This window comes from Lynx rufus, unplaced genomic scaffold, assembly GCF_022079265.1.
Source record: "Lynx rufus isolate CCGP_SWC_20201006 ecotype Redwood Valley unplaced genomic scaffold, mLynRuf1.p SCAF_1, whole genome shotgun sequence".
NCBI classification, from domain to species: domain Eukaryota; kingdom Metazoa; phylum Chordata; class Mammalia; order Carnivora; family Felidae; genus Lynx; species Lynx rufus.
This window is the reverse complement of record NW_025814823.1, coordinates 171,214,746-171,235,782: the sequence shown is the minus strand read 5'-3', so window position 1 is coordinate 171,235,782 and position 21,037 is coordinate 171,214,746. Positions and strand designations below refer to the sequence as shown.

The window sequence follows — 21,037 nt, the reverse complement described above, 5'->3', positions numbered from 1 at the left end:
GCAGTTCTGAAAATTTCACATTTTGTTGTCTGGGACTAAACTTTTTTATACAAGTCATCTCGAAGTCTAAACTTTAAGGTGTGATTCTATCTCTGTGGGGATCGCCCTTTTGGGTCTGATCATTTAAAGGTGAAGGTTACTATGGCAGAAGGAACCTTGACGTGGGCCTCTAATGGCAAAACTTTGGCGAGTAGTTAGGCAATTTGCTAGCCACAGAGTTATTCCGATACTGGAGTTTTGCAAAGCTTTCTCAGAAATCACCATCATTGTCTACTCTGCTTTGTTAGTGGAGACCCAGCCAGCACAGTTTTTGCTTTTAGTGATAGAGGCTTTGCTTCACTAGTGACTTGAAAAAAACGTCTTCGATGTGTTGGGTGATTTTTTTATTCTACTTAGGGATGCACCAAATTAGCCGATCAATCTCCATGTAGGAGATCACAGAGGGCTAGATGCTCTGAGGAAATGCTGCACACTTATCTACCCAGAATAAGAAAGGAGTGAGAAGTTCTAATTAAATTTTGCACAAGATCCAAGCCTCTTTCTGCACACTTAGTGACACTTCCCTGCAGAGTTTGGCCTTTCATACCAGTATTGCCCCTTCACCACTTTGCCTGGAATTTTTCCACTCTGTAGATTTCTCAGCCAGACCTGGCCCCTTCCTCCTTCCTCCCTGCAAAGATTGTCCCCAACCTTCAAATCCAGCCTAGGTTCCCATGCTTTCCTCAATCATCATTCTAGGCAGACGGGAGCTTTTCCTTCTTGCCATCCCTAGACGACTTAATCCCTCGCTTAGATTTGGCACAGGCCGTGTATGCACACGTTTTTTTTTTCTCTCCAACTAAAAAGTTCACTCTCAGAGGATATAGCACTGGGCTTAATTCATCTCTGACTCCTTCACTGTACGTAACTGTTTCTCAGTGAAAGTTTACTGAGAAAATGGGTGTCTGAGATGGCCTACTGGGAAGCTTCAAAATTGGCAAATCATTTCCTTAAAGTGAGCTTGTGATACAGGCCTAATATCCCCTAAACTAGTACTACTGTCTAATTTATGGTTCTGAGGGGAAAATTAGCTATTGACTTTGGTCTATTCACTTCTAAGGGAAGCAGGTGACCCAATTATTGAGAGAAATGTAGAAACATGATTTTAAGTCTATTAACAACTGCCTTCAAGCTCTGACCAATCAATAAAAATGGGGAGGTGGGAGTGTGAAATCCTAATCTTTATGTCTTGCCTCTCCTGTCCAGTAGAGTCTCCATCTTGCACATGAGCCGTGAGGAAGTGGCAGGCAAGTGATCTCTTTTCTCCTGAGTCCAGTGTATCCCAGCGGCACATCATATGATTAATTACTGCAGCGCTTTAAAGAAAGCAGTATAGAATTTAGTTAGAATCATGATAGACGTTTAGATATTCCTAATAATAGGCTGATAATAGGTCTTGTACTCAATATCTCATTTGTAACCTTTGGCTACAGATGTTCAAAGTCAACAAAGGTCACGCATACCTACATTTCTCAGTATCTGGGTTACCTGCTTCCCTTAAGGCAGATATTGTGAAATGAATCATTTCTCTGTGACAGAAATAGACTAAGAGAAGGGCCCTTCTTGGATTTCTAAATATGTAAGAAAAGTAAAAGCAAGCATTTATTCAAGGCCCTCTCTTTTGAAAGAAATGAAATATCTCTCAGAATATCCTCAGAAAAACATAGGGATTGGAAAGTAGTTTCCTTACATAAAAGAAATGGCTGTTTGCCTGTCAGTGAACTATTGGTGAGCAAGTTATTGTCATAGAAAGCCACATAATAAAGCATATTATTTACTAAAACTGGTTGAATGAAAACCCAGTTGTTATAAATTACTTAAGAATATTCTGAAGGATTCAAAACCAAAGGCTCTGTTACTTCTTAGTTTACTGAAGTAACAGCTGAAGACCGACTTAAATGTGAGCAAGTATCAGTGTAAGATGTCATTTACGTGATTTTAAATATAAGGATCAAATTTCTAAAATATGCTCAAAATGCTAGAAATCTTTTTTAATTCCTCTCTGAACAAAGTCAATTCATATTCTAAATTAATTTTTTTCAGGAATGATGCCATTTGGAATTTTTAGTTCTGTAGGGATACTTCAGTGTTAAGTTGTACAGACAGCACAGTTATTGTTGTGAGACAATCTGCTCTGTTGTGAGACAAAGCTCTCCTAGCTTCCTCTGGGAATTAGAACCTTACATTAAGTAGAGGAAAGTCATGGAAATCTCTCAGATGTTCGCAAAAAAGCATGGGTGCCATGATAGGCCAGGGTCATCAGGTTTTTTTTTCTGTAGAGAGCCAGATAGACATGTTACGCTTTGCTGGGCTATCCAGTTCTCTCTGTTGAAACTTCTCAACTCTGTTCCAGTAGCATGAAAGCAACCAGACAATATGTAAATAAATGAGCATGGTCATGTTCCAATAAAAACTTTATTTATAAAAACAGGCTTCTGGTGGATTTGGTCTGTGAACCATAGTTTGCCTGATTCCTGAAAATTATTCTTTGGAAATTTAAATTTATTTCCTTGGGCTATTATGTGGAAATTGCTTTTTAAAAAATGCACATATAAGTTTTATATGTATATCATAAAGACCATAGATAAAAGAATGATCATCGATATTCAAATAAGAAAGTATAAACATTAGCTTCTAACTCATTTACTACTAATAATATCTTTTGCCTGATACGCTTAGTTCATTGGGCATAAGGAATTACTTGAACCTTTTTAAACCCCTGTCTGCTGTTCCCACTCAGTGAACTCACAAGAAATTTTAACTTTTCAAGGGAAACACAGCAACATCTATCAGATATGGAATGCAATACTACTATTATGTTGTTTGGACCTAAGTACTTAATAAATGGACATGTTAGATAATTCTTTTGGCTTTGGGAAGACCATGAAAATAATACTGAGACTAAGGATGTATGAATAGAAACACCTTGGGAAATTCTAACGTAAGAACCTGGACAATAAAAATGTAAACAAAATCATAACTCGTGAATATGTTATTTGTACTCTATGCTAATGTAAGTCGCTGCATGATAGACGATAAAATAGGTCAGGTTAACAGGGAGCAGCTATAAGATGACAGTTTTCAATTGATAGTCATACTTACTTGTATCTTTTACAAACCAGATTAACTACTATACATGTAACAAGGAAAGGACAAAGAAAGGACCAACCTCGTACATTTTTTCTACAACTGATTATCAGAGTGAGAGCACTTAGGGAAAAACAATAGCTTTCAAAAATTCTAATGTGAAGCCTATTGTATTTGAATATCCCAAAATAGTATTTTAAATGGAAAATAGTATTTTAACTGACTGAAGATTAAATGTCATTTTTAACAATGAGTCACAACAAAAATTACACAGATATAAATATTCCATATCCATGGGTTTTCCAGGTCAATCTTCAAAATGTGCTGAAAACAACTATTAATAACAAGCATGATTTTATAGTCTTAGCATTGCTGCTTAGAGTTTCAAACTAAATTGTGGGCCACCAAGGGCCCCACATTTCTCCAACCAGTCTGGGATACTCCTTCCAGGGTTTTAGCAGATCTCACAAGCCTAGAGGGCAGCCTGATGGCCAGAAGGATGAAGCAAAACATTGATTTGGGACAAGTGGTAGCAAACCAAGACACAGGGAAGAGTAACTGACTCGTGGAATCCCATTTTTTCATACTGAATAATAGCAATATACCAGTATTCAAACAGCATCAGTTTCAGTCAGAGCATGGGTAGAGATTTCCTTCCATCTGGCTCATTTGAGCTCAGCCAGGTCAGACGCCTAGTGTCTTCTGAGCAATGTCTGATTCCTGTGAAGGAGTCAGATGGTCCGCTCTCATTCAAGGCTTCCATCTTGCCCTAGGTGGACCTCTGGGCCAGGTAACAGGGAAAAGGTTGAGTCTTGAAGGAAGTTAAAATCATGCAATCAAATCCTCTAGAGTATATCACAAGCATTTATGAAAATTGGAATTTTAAACAAGCCAACATAAATTAGTCAAGTTTGTTATTGCTCTCCAAGGTAAGTATATAAATGGTTGGGCTTTGTGAGCTGAGATTACATTATCTGATCTCAGGTGATATCTGAAAGGAGTAATAATGACAAAAACTGGCCCTTAGTAGATCAGAATGTAGAAAGAGGAAATGATGAACTTGGTAACCATGGTGGGTAGCTGATCTCTCTCCAGTCGTCTTTTTTCCCCCTTATTTGTCAAGGAACCAGAAACTCACCCTGAGTTGTGCCAAGGGGAGAAAAGGACTTTGAAAAAAATGTATAGAAAATTATTGGGTACATTTCTATTCATCATGTAGTTATGAATATTGTAATATTAATATTGCAATTGCATGCACATAATGTTTTTAAAAATCACGGGCGACACACAGTCTAGCCATTAAGCAGTATTTAACTAGTAAATGCTCAAATGTTAGCAATGACCCTAATCGGGAACATATCTGTGATGAACATTGAGGAAATTGGAATATGACCTAAGAGACAGTGATTGTAAGGATACTACAAATCCTATTATGTTTGGAAACTTTGCACCATCTAAAGCAGACCTACATAACCAGTCTATACTCCACAATGACGATAAATTACATAATGGCATTGTAATTATGTAATTGACTCTGCTCGGTATATTTATTTCAATTTTTCGTGGAGTCAACCTTCATCCAGAAAAACCGAGTGCTGATTCACTTCGTTGACTTTTGTTTTTCTGTTCTTTCTTTCTTTCTTTCTTTCTCTTTCTTTCTTTCTGGTTTTTGTTTGTTTGTTTTTGTATTTGCTTTGCAAGAACAATCCTAAAACAGAATAAATGGCTTAGTAATTTTACTCTTTGCCTTTTCTGGCATTTACTTTTTTTTTTTTTTCTAATTTGAAATGCAACCAGATGCTTCTGTGAAATAAAAACTGAATTATGAAACAAAATGGCTCTAAATCTTCAGTCTGTAGGCAATCCACCAACAGTTACCTTGCATGTGAAACTGGAAATAGGGGTTGCTAGATATTCTAAATTACAAAATATGTTTCAAATACTATGTAATTGAGGTCACAGTAATAGGCAAACTATTCCTTTCTTTTTTTAAGTTTGCCACTCAACATGGCTATAGAACTTTGAGGACTATTCTAAAATAGCAGTATATAAGAAAATTCTAAGTCTTTGAATCCATGTATAATGGCAGTGTTGACTGAACAGTTCTGAGGAAATCTAAAAAGATCCAGCCAACGGTCATTCTTATTTTGGGGGTTACTGGGATGATATTCTCACCCTCCCCAAACGATCTTCATCACACGAATTTAGTATGTTCGGGTGATTTGTAGAATGAAATATTGCCTGTAACAAAATGATGCCCACCTCAGTCCAGCCTTAAAAAAATCCTATTAAGGGTCTGTGTGTAGTCCCTCCTGAGTGGGGACACATGGTTTCATACACAAGAATACTGTTGATGTTATGGCAGTACTCAGGAGACTCGAGCCTGAAGTCAAAATTCCAGGGCCCAGAGAGGGATTAGAGGGACTGTGGGAAACAGACAATTTTGCAATGCCCAGGAAGGCATTGTTCTCTAAAAGTCGTGATGGGAAATCCTCCTTTGAAGTACATGATTAAGCAGATGTGGCCAATAGAGTTTTTACTTATTTTGGTCTGTGACATTTCGGAAACATTTTCTTTTTGGCCCCCTACCAACTCATCAGTATGGAAAACTGAGGCAGCTCAAATCTAAGCATAGAAATTCATGTGTCATTTTTGCTTTAGAAGTGCGCTCTAGAACAGTTTTGTTCCAAAACATTAGCCACTAGTCATGTGTGGCTATTGAGCACTTGGTGTCCTAAAGGTGTAATATATATATATATATATATATATGTACTCCTGATTTTTAAAACAATATAAAAATAATAAATTCAAAATATCTCAATTTTTCATATTGATTATACATTGGGAGTATAGCACTTGTTCTAGATGATAACTTCTATAACCATGTTATTCTAATTTCTCCCTTATTTATGTATTTGTGGGGCAAATGAGCTCTTACAGCCTGAAAAACCCAGTGGGATTCTGACTAGACTTTTTAAATGTGAGAAATAATAATTACCATAATTCTTCATGGTAAAATAGTCTAGTTCATGCTATGTATCTGAACTTATTTGAGAAACAAAAATCAATAATGTATTAACTGTCAGCTCTAAAATGCAAAACAGAATTTATTGTTCTGTGCTAAAATAACCTTAATGTTTTTGCTTTGTGACTATATTGTCTTAATTAAAGGTAACATTATGAAAGAGTTTGTCAAATTAAGGCTCTCTCTACAACAGTCTACCATTATTTAGCTAAGTAATCTTTGTGGGGTTGTTGTTGTTGTTTTTAATGTTTACTTTTGAGAGAGAGAGAGCATGAGCAGGGGAGGGGCAGAAAGAGAGGGAGACACAGAATTCAAAACAGGCTCCAGGCTCTCAGCTGTCAGCAGAGTCCAATGTGGGGCTAGAACTCATGAACATGAGATCATGACCTGAGCTGAAGTCAGATGCTTAATGGACTAAGCCACCCAGGCGCCCCTAGCTAAGTTAATCTTTGAGATAGATAACAGATCTCTTTTAAATAAAGAAGATAAATGTTTGTTGTTCTTTCAAAATGGTTAATCTAATTATCCTAACAGATTGTATTTCTGTTAAATCTTAGATTGAATCGTTTGGCTGAAATGACCAATTTTTGTGAAAGTCTGACTTGTTTTTGCATTGAAATGACAAAGTCACTATTCTGGCATCATCAGGACTTCATCTTTTAAAGTCAAAATTTAAAACTCCCGTTAATTTTTAGCAAGTGCAATTTACAGGTTAAAAAAAAAAAATAGAGGAAATCACCCTCAGGTGCTCAAGTACTCACCAAGGAAAAGGCATGGGTACTCATTTAAATGGGTAAATTCTTTTTTTTTTTATATATATATATGAAATTTATTGACAAATTGGTTTCCATACAACATAAATGGGTAAATGCTTAAACACACACTAGACTTTCGCATCCGCTACTGCTGGAGCTCCTGTTAACACAGGCCACAGGCAGCGCAGTCAGCCTGAGTGATGGATCAGAGAATGACTGCCCTCCCTCGGAACACTGTGGGGGTGGACGGGGCCCGGAAGGGCAACGCCTAATGATGTTCCAACAATGCCACTGTCCAGTAAGATCCATTTCCCTCTCTTCTTTCCTTTTCCAGTATATGGGACAACGACCCTATCTGCCTGTTAAGTCTCATTAGGAAAAGCACACCGGGCAATTGATCTTCTTAAATGGAAATGTTAATGCTTAGTGAAGAAGGCATTCTTAAAGATTAAAAAGAGTGAGCCCTTTATAATTACTAACCTGGAAATTCTGAGAGAATAAAGAAGGAAGGAAAGAAACGGGAGAAAATAAGTACTCTCAACTAGCTAAAACAAAAAATAATCTTCTGAGCCCAGATGATGTGCTCTTTAAGGGCTTTTTCCTCTGTCCATGTCGGTGACCCATCAGGCCCTTAAACCACGGACGATGAGAAGTCCTACCTTTTCTTCTTATGACAACAGTAGTAAAGGAAGGTTTGCGCTTGGAAAGCAGAATATCTACCAAGGTCCAGGAGCCCGCAGGAACCAGAGATTTAATTTCATTTTCCAGTTTGACAGTTTTGAGGAAGAGCCAAAAGAATTTAAGATCTTTTTTCGGTGAAGATTTTTATGTGACAGTCATTTTTACTGTCCATATTTTGGTCTCTGAAAATAATCCTTTTCTAAAACTGAGGAAACCTATTTGTGATGCATAACTTGATAAAAATGTTCACTTCATCTCAAACTAGAAAGAAATATGAGGTACTTGGAATTTAGGTGTGGTTTCTATAAGGGAAAAGTGTTCATATGAAAAATCAAAGAAAAATACTTTGAAAAAAATCATAATGAAGTATTAGGTCTAATGTTACAGCTTCTTGTGAGTCTGATTTGAAATCAGTGCTTTTTCTTTGTTTCTTTTTGTTTTTGTTTTTGTTTTTTAAGGCAAATAAAATGTTGCACTGTCCTAAATTTCTTGGCATGGAAACTAAAAAACTACATTGTAAGATGTGGGCACTTCTATTCCAAGTATGAGAAAAAGATATACCAGATTTTCTGAAATATCTTTAGTTCATAAGCAATATATCTAGTTCATCATCAACTGAAGGGAAAAAGGACTTTCATAAACAAAAGTTTCCTTACTCTAGTAAAGTGGATGATATTATAATGGAATATTATTCTCACTCTATTCAGACATTTTGGCACCAGCCTGTGGGGTAGATTTTTCTGAATATTTGAAACTTGGTAAATACAGAGTTTATTCATAAAAATGTCACGGTCTTTAAAGTTGTACAAACTCATGAATAAATCCAATTGTATCTGAAAATGACAAGCAGTCAACCTTTGTTAGTTTAGGTCTAGGCCTTAGCTCCTTCTCTTCCCTCAGTTTCTTTAGCCTACCTTAAGTGTTGTCCATGAGAAAGAAACTGTATTAGCATGGGAAGGAAGGGATATATCTCTCAGCAGGAGTCTGTAAAATACTTTCTCCAGGATTGTAAAATGGCAGGATTTTGTGATAGAACATTTTTGGTTATTAGTAATATAGTGTGTATAAATAAGGACAAAATTAGAAAGCATTTGCTACACAAGCTTTAAGGGCATTTTGTTTCATGGCCCTTAAGTATGCTTCAACTTCTTACCATTGTAAGTGGGATGTTTTATATGTACCATAAAACTGCACCCTATAACCATCTCCTTGTAAACAGTTTGAACACACTGAAAAGTATCATGTGAATGCCATGGGAACATGTCTTCTAGCATTACCTAATATTGAACAACAGTCCAAAGGAATTACTGCCTTGTGAAGAAATCCAAAGGATGTATGATGGCTAGGTTTTCAAAGCAAAAACAATGTGTTACTAGTTACTTCAAATGTATGCTACTGGTCCCTGAAAATGTATGTTTTTAAAATGTATGTTGTTTACTCAAAATTTCAAATTTAACTCATCAGCATTAGGTATCCATTACATACCACAGAAGACACTATTTTTTCATAAAGCAGTCACATGCATGAAGTTAGGATTACCAACTGATATATATGTATTTTTTTTTGCACCTCAAAAAACAGAATCACTATAATGCAGATCATGCTTCCACATCTTCCTTGCTGAAGGACAAAACATACAAAGTGCCCGCATTTGGCCTCCCGACTGGAAAGAAGCCAAATCAGTACTCTGGCAGGATCACATCATTCTGCTGAGCTCCAAATACCACAGCCGGGTTTTCTTGCTCTTGTTTGGAGGCTGCTGCTTCCTCCGAGGTCTTCAGCTTCTCCTCTACTAGGCCCTCCTCGATTTCCGGGTCAGCCACCTTTGTCCCATCTTCTAGTGCTTTGGGCACCGCACTGGCGGCCTTGGCAGCACTTATATCAGCATCTTTAACTTCTTCTACGGCCTGTACCTTCATCAGCTCAGCCTCTGCCCGCTCAACTGCCACTGGGGCCCCACTTCCTTGAACTTCCTCTCCTTCTGAGATAGCTTTAACATCTTCACTGCCATCCTGAATCGAAGAAGGTGCCTGGCCGGCCTTCTGGCTCTCTTGGATGCTGCTGTGGCTGCTGCTGGCGCTTCCCAGCCGGGAAGAGGCCACCACGGCCTTCACTGCTGCCTGATTAGAAACAGAGAAGTGTCAGGTGTCACCTGCACTTAAAATCCCCAATCAGAGCTCCATCTCAGCTTTGCATGTTCCAGACATATTTATTATTCCAAGATGGTTGAATGAAAACTTGTTTGGAGCATAAACAGAAAAATCTCTTTAATCCCAAGCTAGAGTATTTAATCATCTGGACCAGTGAAAGCTTGAGTAAATATGTTTGCCCATGGATAACCTGGTTTCAAATATTTTGGACTTGGTTTCCTAAAGTATTTGTTTCATGGAACACTAGTATTATGTGACAAAAGAATTCCATGGTTAGGTTTGTTTGAGAAGTCCTGGGTTCAGTCAAGGTTATTTAATCCATAGTATTTCAGATCAATTTGACCACAGAGCCCTTAAGGTTCATTTAGTCTTTATCAGCCTGTAAGTGATGGCTGAATTGAACGTTATTTTTGACCTTCAGCTGTTCTCTGAAATTCTCTGGATATACAGTCAGTCCTAAACACCATTATGTAAGAGCAAAGCATCTAATATATCTTCTATGTATATATTCTATAAAAAGATATATTTTGGACAGTTTTCTGTATCACATGAATTACAGTTGACACGTGAACAACATGCGTTTGAATTGCAAGGGTCCATTTACATGCAGATTTTTTTCAATAGATACATTGAAAAGTTTTTTGGAGATTTTCAACAATTTGAAAAAACTCACAGGTGAAGTATGTAGCCTAGAAATACCCGAAATGTTAAGAAAAAATTAGGTATTATTGTAAGGATATAGTACATAAAACAATGAACATAAAAAATATGCATTAATTGACTGTTATCTCTAAGGCTACCAGTCAACAGTAGGCTATTAGCGATTAAGTTTTGGGGGAGCCAAAAGTTATAAGTAGATCAACTGTGTTGAGGGGTTGGTGCCCCTAAACCCAGGATTGTTCAAAGGTTAATTGCATTTTAATTTTTACCAAGTATTGTAATTTATCTACATTACATTATAGTTTTTAAAAGTTTCCCAATTTTCACATATTCAGAAAGAAAACTTTCTGAATAAGTACCAGTTTCCTGAGCAATGCTGTTTAAGCAGTTCAGTCACAATTAAATGAGTAGCAGTGATAATGTGTTTGGTGAGTAAATCTCAACATATAACACATTTCCCTTTATTAATAATGAATTCTTTTAAAAATTTTTAATGCTTATTTATTTCTGGGGGAGAGAGAGAAAGAGAGAGAGAGAGAGTGAGGGCATGAGTGGGGAAGGGACAGAGAAAGAGGGAGACACAGAATCTGAAGCAGGCTCCAGGCTCTGAGCTATCAGCAAAGAGCCTGACACAGGGCTTGAACTCATGGACCGGGAGATCATGACCTGAGCTGAAGTTGGACACTTAACCGACTGAGCCACCCAGGTGCCCCAATAATGAATTCTTAAGAGAGAATAACATGACTGTCAGTGGCTTTACATTGTTGGGATTTCAAAGCAGGATTTTCCCTGGTACCATAGGAGATAAATAATATTATTAGATGAAGAATAGTGGAATTATCTTTAATAGTTCAAACTAAGAGAGAGATTTTTTTTTTTTTTAACAGAACAAAACAAGTCTACAAATCTTACCTTAAGCTTGCGTCGGGCATTGAATTCTTGGAGCTTCTTTTGAGCAGTATCCATGTGTACAAAATTAGCTGCTTTGCCTGTGACCCATGGGTGCTGGAGAGCTTGGAAAGTAGTCAGCCGTTTCTTAGGATCCAAAACAATTAATTTTCTAACCTGAAACGATAAAGAACCATAGATTTCTTAGGGAGATTTTTTTATGGCTTGCCCGTCGGCTTGCCCGAACTTCTATTTTCCTAGCAATACCATGAAATATACATTAAAAAAAAAAAAAAGCTTTTAAGCCGTCAGTAGTCACTGTACTGATAGCTTCAGGTAGCAGCGGCTGAGGGGGTCTGAGAAGACAGTGGTGTGCACCAGCTAAGAGCCTAAACTTGCAGACAGTTTTCCAAGGGAGGTTAAAGAAACAGGTCCTGGCTTGCCTGTGGACTGGAAGCTGTCTGAAGGAGAACCAGCATCTGAATAATTCTAGGCTGTACTTCATACCACTTAGAATTCAGAACTTGTTGGGGCGCCTGGGTGGCTCAGTCGGCTAAGTGTCCGACTTCAGCTCAGGTCACGATCTCGCAGTTTGTGGGTTCGAGCCCTGTGTCGGGCTCTGTGCTGACAGCTCAGAGCCTGGAGCCTGTTTCAGATTCTGTGTCTCCCTCTCTTTCTGACCCTCCCCCGTTCATGCTCTATCTCTCTCTGTCTCAAAAATAAATAAAAACGTTAAAAAAAATAATTCAGAATTTGTTGTATCTCAGTGGAGATAGTATCATCGTGCATCCATCATGTTTTCTATGGGGATTAAATGGCATCAAAGGGACAGTACCATAGTCCTTACTCTTATCCCATGACTCTATGATAAAGTTCATTCTTTCTAATACCTTCAGGGTTTTGAAGGAATAAGCCAAGTGCTGGAGTAAAAGCCTATTTAGAATCAAAGCAAAGGTGTCAGTGGTTTAGGGGCATGATTTGTTTAAAGGACTGAATTCAACCCATGGCAGACCATTCTGGAGGTTGACCCCTGAGGATGAGCAGATAATAAATTGCCAGGGAGATCAACAACCAAAATAATCTCTGGCCCTGGGCTCAGAAGGGGTGACCTGGAATGAGGCAGAGACTATTTGGAGTTAGGAGGCATGTTCAAGCCCAGTTACATCTCTTACCTACTTTTGTGACCCTAGACAAAGACCCACATACTAACTGAGTCCCTGTGGACATTCTCCTAGGCCCTTTTCTTATATGATCTCATTTCCACCTTCATTCCTTTGTAAATACACTCTTATGTGCATATAAAAATGTTTCAAAATTCATATAATTCTTTCCATGACCTTACCAACTTGGAACTATTAGCTCCAATTCATAAATGAGGGATGAGAGGAAGCTCAGAAAGATGTAGTGCCTTACCTAAGGTCGGACAACTTGTAATTGGTGGAGGCTGTGTGCAAACTCACGTCTGTCTTACCTCAGAGCTCATTTTGTGGCTACTCTACCACAGCGCCTCCATGGCAGTCCGTCAACGCCCCTGGCCTTCAGTCTGCGCATGTGGCAAATGAGGGGCTTTTGGTGTCGTAGGCCTAAGGTCTTCCTAACTCTGATAAGGTAAGAAGAACTGAACACAGGCTAACACAAATCAGGCAGCAACTCAAATGAAGAACACATACCTGGTTCTCTTTTTACTTCTTTTCTGTAAAATTTGCAAAGAAATGTGTGTTTGGGGTAAGAGGCAAAATTTGTAGAGGGTAGAGATGTGAGGTTGTTTGGGCTAAAACTCTGAGAGGGGGTGGTGGGAGGCACAGGTGGTTAAGGAAAATGAATGTGCAGAAGGAAGTAAAAATCTGATTGCAGTCCCCCTATAACGTGTGGGATACGTGTCCTAATAATTTTATGTAAATGGCACCTAATCTTTAGCAACAATTCACAATATTATTTCCCTCCCGTTTTTCAATGGTCTTTTTCCTCCTCCTCATCATTACCATCCTCATCCTCATGAAAATACAAAGATTTTACTGAAATTCAGAATGTTCCCCCAAATTCCACATGTCAGCATTAATCTTTACATCTGAAGATACGAATGCACTGAATTGTTAAACTTGCTGAAGGTCAGAGAGACCCGGTGATCCTGCCAAGATTCAAACCCAAAGCCTTGCCTTGATCCGACAGCTCCCCTCACAACCTGACTCCACCATGTGTTGGCACTGTTCTCCTGCTGTTATCAGAACAGATGCAGGTTCTTCTGGTAAGTACACAGCTGTGGTACTCAAGGACTCTGTTAGTTCTGAAGTTTCATAAATTTATTAGCTCAAAGGTAAGACTTAGCTGGATGGGGGTGCCTGGGTGGCTCAGTCAGTTAAGCATCCAACTCTTGATGTCAGCTCAGGTCATGATCTCACGATCCATGAGTTCAAGCCCTGCATCAGGCTCTGCACTGACAATGTGCAGCCTGCTTGGGATTCTCTCTCTCTGCCCCTCCCCCACTTGTGCACGTGTGCTCTCTCTCTCTCTCAAAATAAAATAAATTAATTAAGAAAAAATTAGCTGAGGAGTGCCTGGGTGGCTCAATTGGTTGAGCATCCAGCTCTAGGTTTTGGCTCAGGTTCATGATCTCGCAGTTTTGTGGGTTTGAGCCCCACAACTGGCTCTGCCCAGACAGTGTGGAGCCTGCTTGGGACTCTCTCTTTCCTTTCTCTTCCCCTCCCCCACTCACGCTGTCTTTCAAAATAAATAAACTTAAAAAAATTAGCCGAACGAAGGAATATCACAGCTAATGCTCTTATCCACTTAATTTTCATTAGAGATGAAAAGAAAGTAAAGGAACTGTTATGGAGTTAGTTGACGGTAGTTAGTTAACATGCATTATATATCCTTAAGTCTCACAATAATCTAGACAGAGGTACTGTATCATCCCAGAAAAGAAAACTAAAGTAGAGAGATTAGATAACAAGCCCAAGGTCACACCTGTAGTTGTAAGAAAGGGGGAACTTTAAAAAGGGGGCACTTCAGGTGTGTCAGACTTTAAAAATCTATGGTCTATTTCCTGATCCATTGTTTCATTCAGTACACATTTACTGAGTCTGCACTACATGCCCACGTGGTACTAAGACCTGGGCACACATGCCTCGACCTCTCCCAGAACTTGCAGTCCAATTAAGGAAGACCTTTCCACAAGTAAATATAACTAACAACCATCATGAAAGCGTGAGTTGGAGGCAAAGCAATAATAGTGGCGGAAGGAACAAAGCAGGTGTGGGAAGGAGGGACTGCTGAAGCGGGAGGTGGGCGGCGGCAAAGCTACCCCGAGGGAGTCAAATGGCAACTGCGGCTTGACATGAAGAGTTACCCATGCGAGAGGTGTGTGTGCACGTGTGTGTGTGCGTGTGTGTATGTGCACACGTGTGAGAGAGACGCAGTATGGAGGAAGAGGCTGGAAGATAGGAGGAAGAATGTTACAAAGCAGAGGAAAGAGTAACGGCCCACACGCTGAGCTACCCTGACGAGGGGCTGTTAGTCTGGTACCCTGGTGTGAAGACAGACCAGAGGACAGTCTGTGAAATGGGTGGCATGGGCAGGGTGATAGGTTCCCAGCCAGGTGGTGCTGTGTAGATCTCATTACAGATTTTGGATTTTCTCCTAAGGGCCTCAAAGCAGGAGAGTGACAGGATTGATTTATTTACTAGGATCCTCAGGATCCTGCTTGGAGAGCTTACCTGAAAAGGGCATGGAGTAGGTGGGAAGGCCACAGGGGGGTTGTGGCAGTGGTCATAGGAGAGGACAGGCCTGGTAGGGGCAGTGGTGGTGGAGTGGGGAGAAGCAGATGGATTCAAGAAGTGTTCAGGCGTGTGGGGCCTGGCTTGAGCCAGGAGTTGGGATGATGCCTCCACACATCACACACACTGTCTCTCTGCCTGACTGCACTGAAAAGTCATGGTCTATAGGGGGTTTGTTCCATGAAAGAACATGGATGGGAAGGAGAAAAAGTTTGGAGGGAAAAGAGCATTGGCTGGAAACCTGGATCATTTGTTCCGCTGGGGAGCTGTGTGACCTTGGACAGTCAGTTCACCTCTCTGGGCTTTAGCACCCTCATCTTTAAAAGGAGGGAAACATTCGATGACTCCTAAGATCCCTTGGAGAGCTAGCCTTCTGTGGTTTAAAAGTTAGCTTTTAGTTATTTCTGGGTGGTTTTTCTCTAGCCATTGATGGTTACTGCTTTCATCCCATGCTAGTATCCCCTTCATTTTAGAATAGGTGGGCCATCTCCGGTGACGATATACACACAAACTTTAATATGAGCTTAAGTGAGATCCCAAGTAAAACAAACAAAAAACCAAACAAAATGAATTATCAGTAGAGTGTAACTTGTTTATGATGCCAGTGATGCATGATGGGACTTGTGTTACTACTGGGATATTTTAATAAGTTTGAACCTCTCAAGATGCAATGCTTATTTGAAATATAATCAAATCTAGGTAATCTAGGCAAGCCAGGTTAAAATGGAATTATTCTGTGTAAATTATATTTGAATTCACCTAGAACAGCTGGCTTCACAGGCAAGGTTTTACCTTGACTAGATGGTAAAAACTCACTAATTAATACTGTAGTGACTTTTAGTTTGTGATAATTCAGCTGGTGATGAGTCAGGCATACCTGTTTTTCATTATCTACAAGGAAAATGCATTAGTGTGCCTTTTATATGTTTTATAAAAAATACAATTATAAAGAAATAAGATATTAAGAGGGGCAAATTTTAAAAAATGACACTGCCCATTAACTAATTAAAAATGAATACGAGGATTGTTCTTCGTTTTGTTTTGATCACACTTACCAAGTCCTTGGCATTTAGAGATACTTCATCCCACCAGGGGGAGATAAAGTAGTATTCACAATTCAGAATTCTCCTGAACATGAACTGATCACCTCTTTCATCATAGAATGGTTCAAATCCACAAAGTCTAGAAGGACAAAAGACAGGGAATAAAATATCTTTAAATGCCTAAATACATTTCATCAAATTTTTGTGGTAATTCAGAATTGTCCTTTTCACAGCTTCCCATTACGAACACCAGTCTACTCGGCACGAGTGTGGAACTGCCTCGTTATAATTCACTTTTGCTGTGTAAATACACATCATGCTCTCTGGAAATAAGAATAGGTACAAAGCCGATTCAGAATTTCTACAAAGAGTTTATAATAACATCAATGACTCTGACACAAAACAATAACAATAATTGTTAACACTATTATAGGCACTATGCTAATGATTTTCTGAGGATTTCTTTTCAGCAGGAATTGAGAAGATGGAATGATTAGAAGTTCCAATTTATTACAAAGTGGAAGAATTAGGATTTTGAGAATAAACAGATTAAGAGGTAGACAGAAAAGATTTTTCAGTCATTTTTCCTCAGCTCTATTCGCTGAATTCCACCATAGAAATGAGTAAAGTACTAGATTTCCATCCCACACCAGTTTGGATGTCAGGATGAACAAAGACAGGAGCTAAGACTGTTGTCAGGAAATGACCCTTTAAAACCTGACAGAGTGAACACATGGGGCCAACAGAGATGAATGGGCTGGTGCTCCCTCAGCCCTGTGTGTGACCCTCACTTCTGTACCTCTGGAAGACCTACATTCACCTTCACTTTCCACTAGGGGGTCAGCATACAAGTGAACGGGAAAAGTGGGGGGAAAGAAATAGAAAATCATCTCCAACATCCTAAAGAGAGAGAGGAAAAGTGAGTTGCTGAAAAGGGACCACCAAAAGCCTCCACTGTAGGGGCAGCTGGGTGGCTCAGTCGGTTTAGCATCTGACTTCGGCTCAGGTCATGATCTCGTGGTTCACAAGTTTGAGCCCCGCGTCTGGTTTTCTGCTGTCAGCTCAGAGCCTGGGGCCTGCTTTGGGTTCTGTGTCTCCCTCTCTCTATGCCCCTCCCCTGCTCGCGCTCGGTCTTTCTCTCTCTCTCCCTCAAAAATAAAAATATTAAAAAAATTAAAAAAAAAAAAGCCTCCACTCTTTACAGATGGGTACACGTTCTGAAATCACTAGGGATCAAGAGGAAACTATAAAAACAAGTCCCTACCAGGATATGAGTTGCACTGGACACAAAATGGAGGGGAAAGGATGAACATGTTAAAAAACATTTTCTTAAATTCTTCTTTCAATCTGGTCAGGAGGGTGCAGAGCATGAAATGTTTGAGTGCTTTCTAATGCAGTGGGTTTCTAGGGAAAAGCATTTTGTCATGTCCTTTGCTCAGGGACTGTTCTATTGGGAGTCTTTGTCTCTTTTGAATATTCTGGAGCCAGCCAGGACAAGAAAGCCCTGGCAGTGCTGAGGCTCGGACCAGTGTGTCCTCTCCCACCGCAGCCAGCCATCTGCACTGAGAGTCCTGCTCCCCCATAAGGAGAGAAGGGAGCCTATGTCCACACAAGGGGGCAGCTCAGCCTTGCCTGGCCCTCCAGTGCCAGCCACAACACTAGAAAAATACAGCCTACTGTTAGTTAGTCATGGAGAAATTAGCCAACGTTCCAGGCTTGGTTTAGGAAACTCTTCTGTTTCCCCTTCTGGAAGTCTAGAAAGAAAAATTACAGTTCAGAAGGTACAGTACTCAAATGCCTTTCTTACTTCTCAAACATATCTGTAAATCTGTGCACTGATGACAGAAGTAAAAAGTTTATGTCATGTCAGCCTAAAATGCCAAAAATGGAAGAACTGTGACACAGAACAACACACACACACACACACACACACACACACACACACTACAAAAAGCCTTAAGAAATGGAAATATTTGAGAATCCTGACAGCAAAAGTTGCAGAGGACATTAGGGTTAGGCCAACCATGTGAATGTCTGACACAGGGGAGCTCCAGGCTGCTGGGCAGAACTGTAGTGTGGGACAGCTGCAGGACAGAGTTCAAATCTCTGGCCTTATCTGAGTCTGATTCTGACCTGAGCATTGTAGTAGTTGCTTTTGTCTGAAGGCACAAAGGATTTAGGTGTAAAAGGTAGAGGGACCAGAGTTTCTGTGAGAAATAACAAAATGGCCTTCATTTCTAGTCTACTGTCATCCTTAGAAAATAGCAAGGTCACAGCACAAATTAGCTCAGTGGAACTTTTAATTATAGTAAAGGAGATGCACAGGTCCAATGGCACAGTCTTGGAGAACTTGTCCTGGTGGGAGGGCTGTGGCGGTGGTCACAGGCTACTACTGCATACTTTGAAGCAACACCTACTAATTAATGACTTTAAGTGAACCAGGGGAAGGGGCTTTGACAGACTCTTAAAATTATTTTCAGGGCTATGATGTTTCTCCAACAATCACATTCTTCCCTCTTCGTTTTCCCTGCTCAGTGACCACATTATGGGGTTTTACTCGTTCCAAATTTCAGGTTCTCAGGGTGAATGTGATGTAGTTTCCTACCTCCATCTCTCTGAGTTCCTGTACAACCTTAATGCTTACACCCCCCCCCCATCACATTTCAGCATGAAATTGCAATTGGGTGGGCACACTGATACTTTAGGGGCAAATCTGATTCATTATTTGTGCAGTTCAGTTTTTTATTTCACGTCACTGTGATATGTCACCTGCCTAATTCAGGAGCCAACACTGTCTCCTGAGTATAAAAGTAACCTCAAATGTAAGCTGAAGGAGTTCCATGATGTGGCCTCGGGAATTTGTTTTAGTGAATTAAGCACTTAGTATGGCAAAAAAATTACCTAACAGTTTTGCACTTTCATAAGAAAAAACTATGTTTCTCTACCTCTCCAAATGCTTTTCAAGCCTTTACTATATTCTGGATACACAAAGAATTCAACACTGAAACTATCTTTTGACATTACACAGTAGCAGACAGCTATTTAATGGGTTGCTTATTAAACTTTTTTGTTTTGGCTACTGACTACTGAATATATCCAGGTGAACATAGAGTTTACTAATTTGTTTGGGGGTACCCTAGTTACCCTCTTCCTAGTCCTTCTTACCCAGATACTACACTTTCTAAGATCACTATTAAATTCAAAAACAGCAATAACAACAACAACACCCAAACCTCTTTCTGCTATGGACTGAAATGTGTCTCCCTAAAATTCATATGTTGAAGTCCTAATCCCCCAGTGCAATGGTATTTGGAGATAGAGTCTTTGGGAGGTAATTAGGGTTTGATGTGGTCATGAGGGTGGGCTAACTTCATGATGTGATTTGCGTCCTTAGAAGAAGAGATACCAAAGAGCTTACATTCTTTCTCTGCCATGTGAGGAAAGAGTTAGAGGACAGGTGTCTGCAAGTCAGGAAGAGAGCTCTCACCAGGACTGGACCTCCTGGCACTCTGATCTCAGACTTCCAGCCTCTGAAACTGTGAGAAATAAAATTCTGTTGTTTAAACCACCCAGTTTGCAGTATTTTGTCATGGCAGCCTGAGCTGATTAATATCCTTTCTTTCATACCTTCCAAAATCTCTACAGATTTGAATGGTATAGGTTCCAACAAGTAACTGTGCAGTGTCCTCTAAACGGCAACCAAATCTGCTTGTCTTAAGTTAAACTCCAGAACTCACTGACACCTTTCTTCTGTAGCCTCTCTTCAGCAGTCTTCCCAGACACTCCTCTGTCCTTGCTTACCTCCCTCATATTCCTCTGCAATTCCATCATGTCTTTGGCAAATTTCCTGAAACCCTTTGTTTATTCATAGCCAGGAGCTCAGGAATGGAGTTGGGGATACCAGAGAGTGAGAGATTAGCCCAAATTTTTTCCACCAGAGAAAAGGTTTCTCTGAGTTTAGGGTATTAAACTCAAGGTCCTTGAGGACCTAACACAAATAGAAAACAAAATTGATAGGCAAATTGCATTAAAAACATTGCTGACAAGAAATGTACCAGTCTGGAATTGTTTACGAAATTAAATAGCCACTTGCTTTTTAAAAAGCAATACTAATAACTAAATACTAAATAACTAATAACTAAATACTAATACTGTATTTTGATGAGATGCAAATAAGTAAAATAAAAGCATGTTTTTAATAGATGGACTTGAGTTTCACATTCATTACTATCATCAAATAATGAATTGTTCTCCAAATCTGCTACACACTGCACCGCAAAATGGGACCGAGAAAAGTCCTGGACAGTGGGGCGCCTGGTGGCTCAGTCAGTTAAGCGTCTGACTCTTGATTTCCGTTCACAGTTCATGAGATTGAGTCCAGTGTTGGGCTCTGTGCTGACAGTGTAGAGCCTGCTTGTGATTTTCCCTCTCTCCCTCTCTCTCTGTCCCTCCCCTGCTCATGCTCCCTCTCTCTCTCTCTCTCAAAATAAATAAATAAACATTACAAAAAAAAGAGAGAAAGAGAGAAGTCCTGGACAGAAGTGCTGGTTCTAAGGAAACTATAGAGTAAAAAGTAATGCTTATTTTCAGAAAATTCTATCACTGGCTACATTTAGTGTGTCATAGAAAATTACAAAAGTCAAAAAGTAGTCTTGCTTTTTATGAGGACTATCAGTACCTAGAAAATATTACAGCAAAGGCAAACAGAACACATAGAGGTTGCTTTTCTTCACTTACAAGATGTAGGTGATTATTCCGACAGACCACATGTCCACCTCAGGTCCATAGGCACAGCCTCTAAGGATTTCAGGTGCTGCAGAAAGAATGAATATTGTGTTAAATTGGAGTTTAAATTTAACATTTACATCTCAATAACAAGCAACAGGTAAGAAATTAATTAACACAAAGTTCAGAACAGTTTTGTAACCAATTTTGT

The 21,037-nt window shown here is 39.5% G+C and overlaps 1 protein-coding gene across 1 annotated transcript in view; it reads right to left on the bottom strand.

Annotated features, from left to right (window-relative positions):
• Positions 1-9,116: 9,116 nt before the first annotated feature.
• Positions 9,117-21,037, bottom strand: part of CAMK4 (calcium/calmodulin dependent protein kinase IV) — a 215,853-nt gene continuing 203,932 nt past the window's right edge. The window contains exons 8-11 of the mRNA XM_047090178.1: positions 20,839-20,914; positions 16,114-16,240; positions 11,310-11,462; positions 9,117-9,707 (exon numbers count right to left, since the gene is read on the bottom strand). Coding sequence (XP_046946134.1) covers positions 9,267-9,707; positions 11,310-11,462; positions 16,114-16,240; positions 20,839-20,914 — 797 coding nt within the window. The 3' untranslated portion in view covers positions 9,117-9,266. The remainder of the gene's footprint in view (positions 9,708-11,309; positions 11,463-16,113; positions 16,241-20,838; positions 20,915-21,037) is intronic.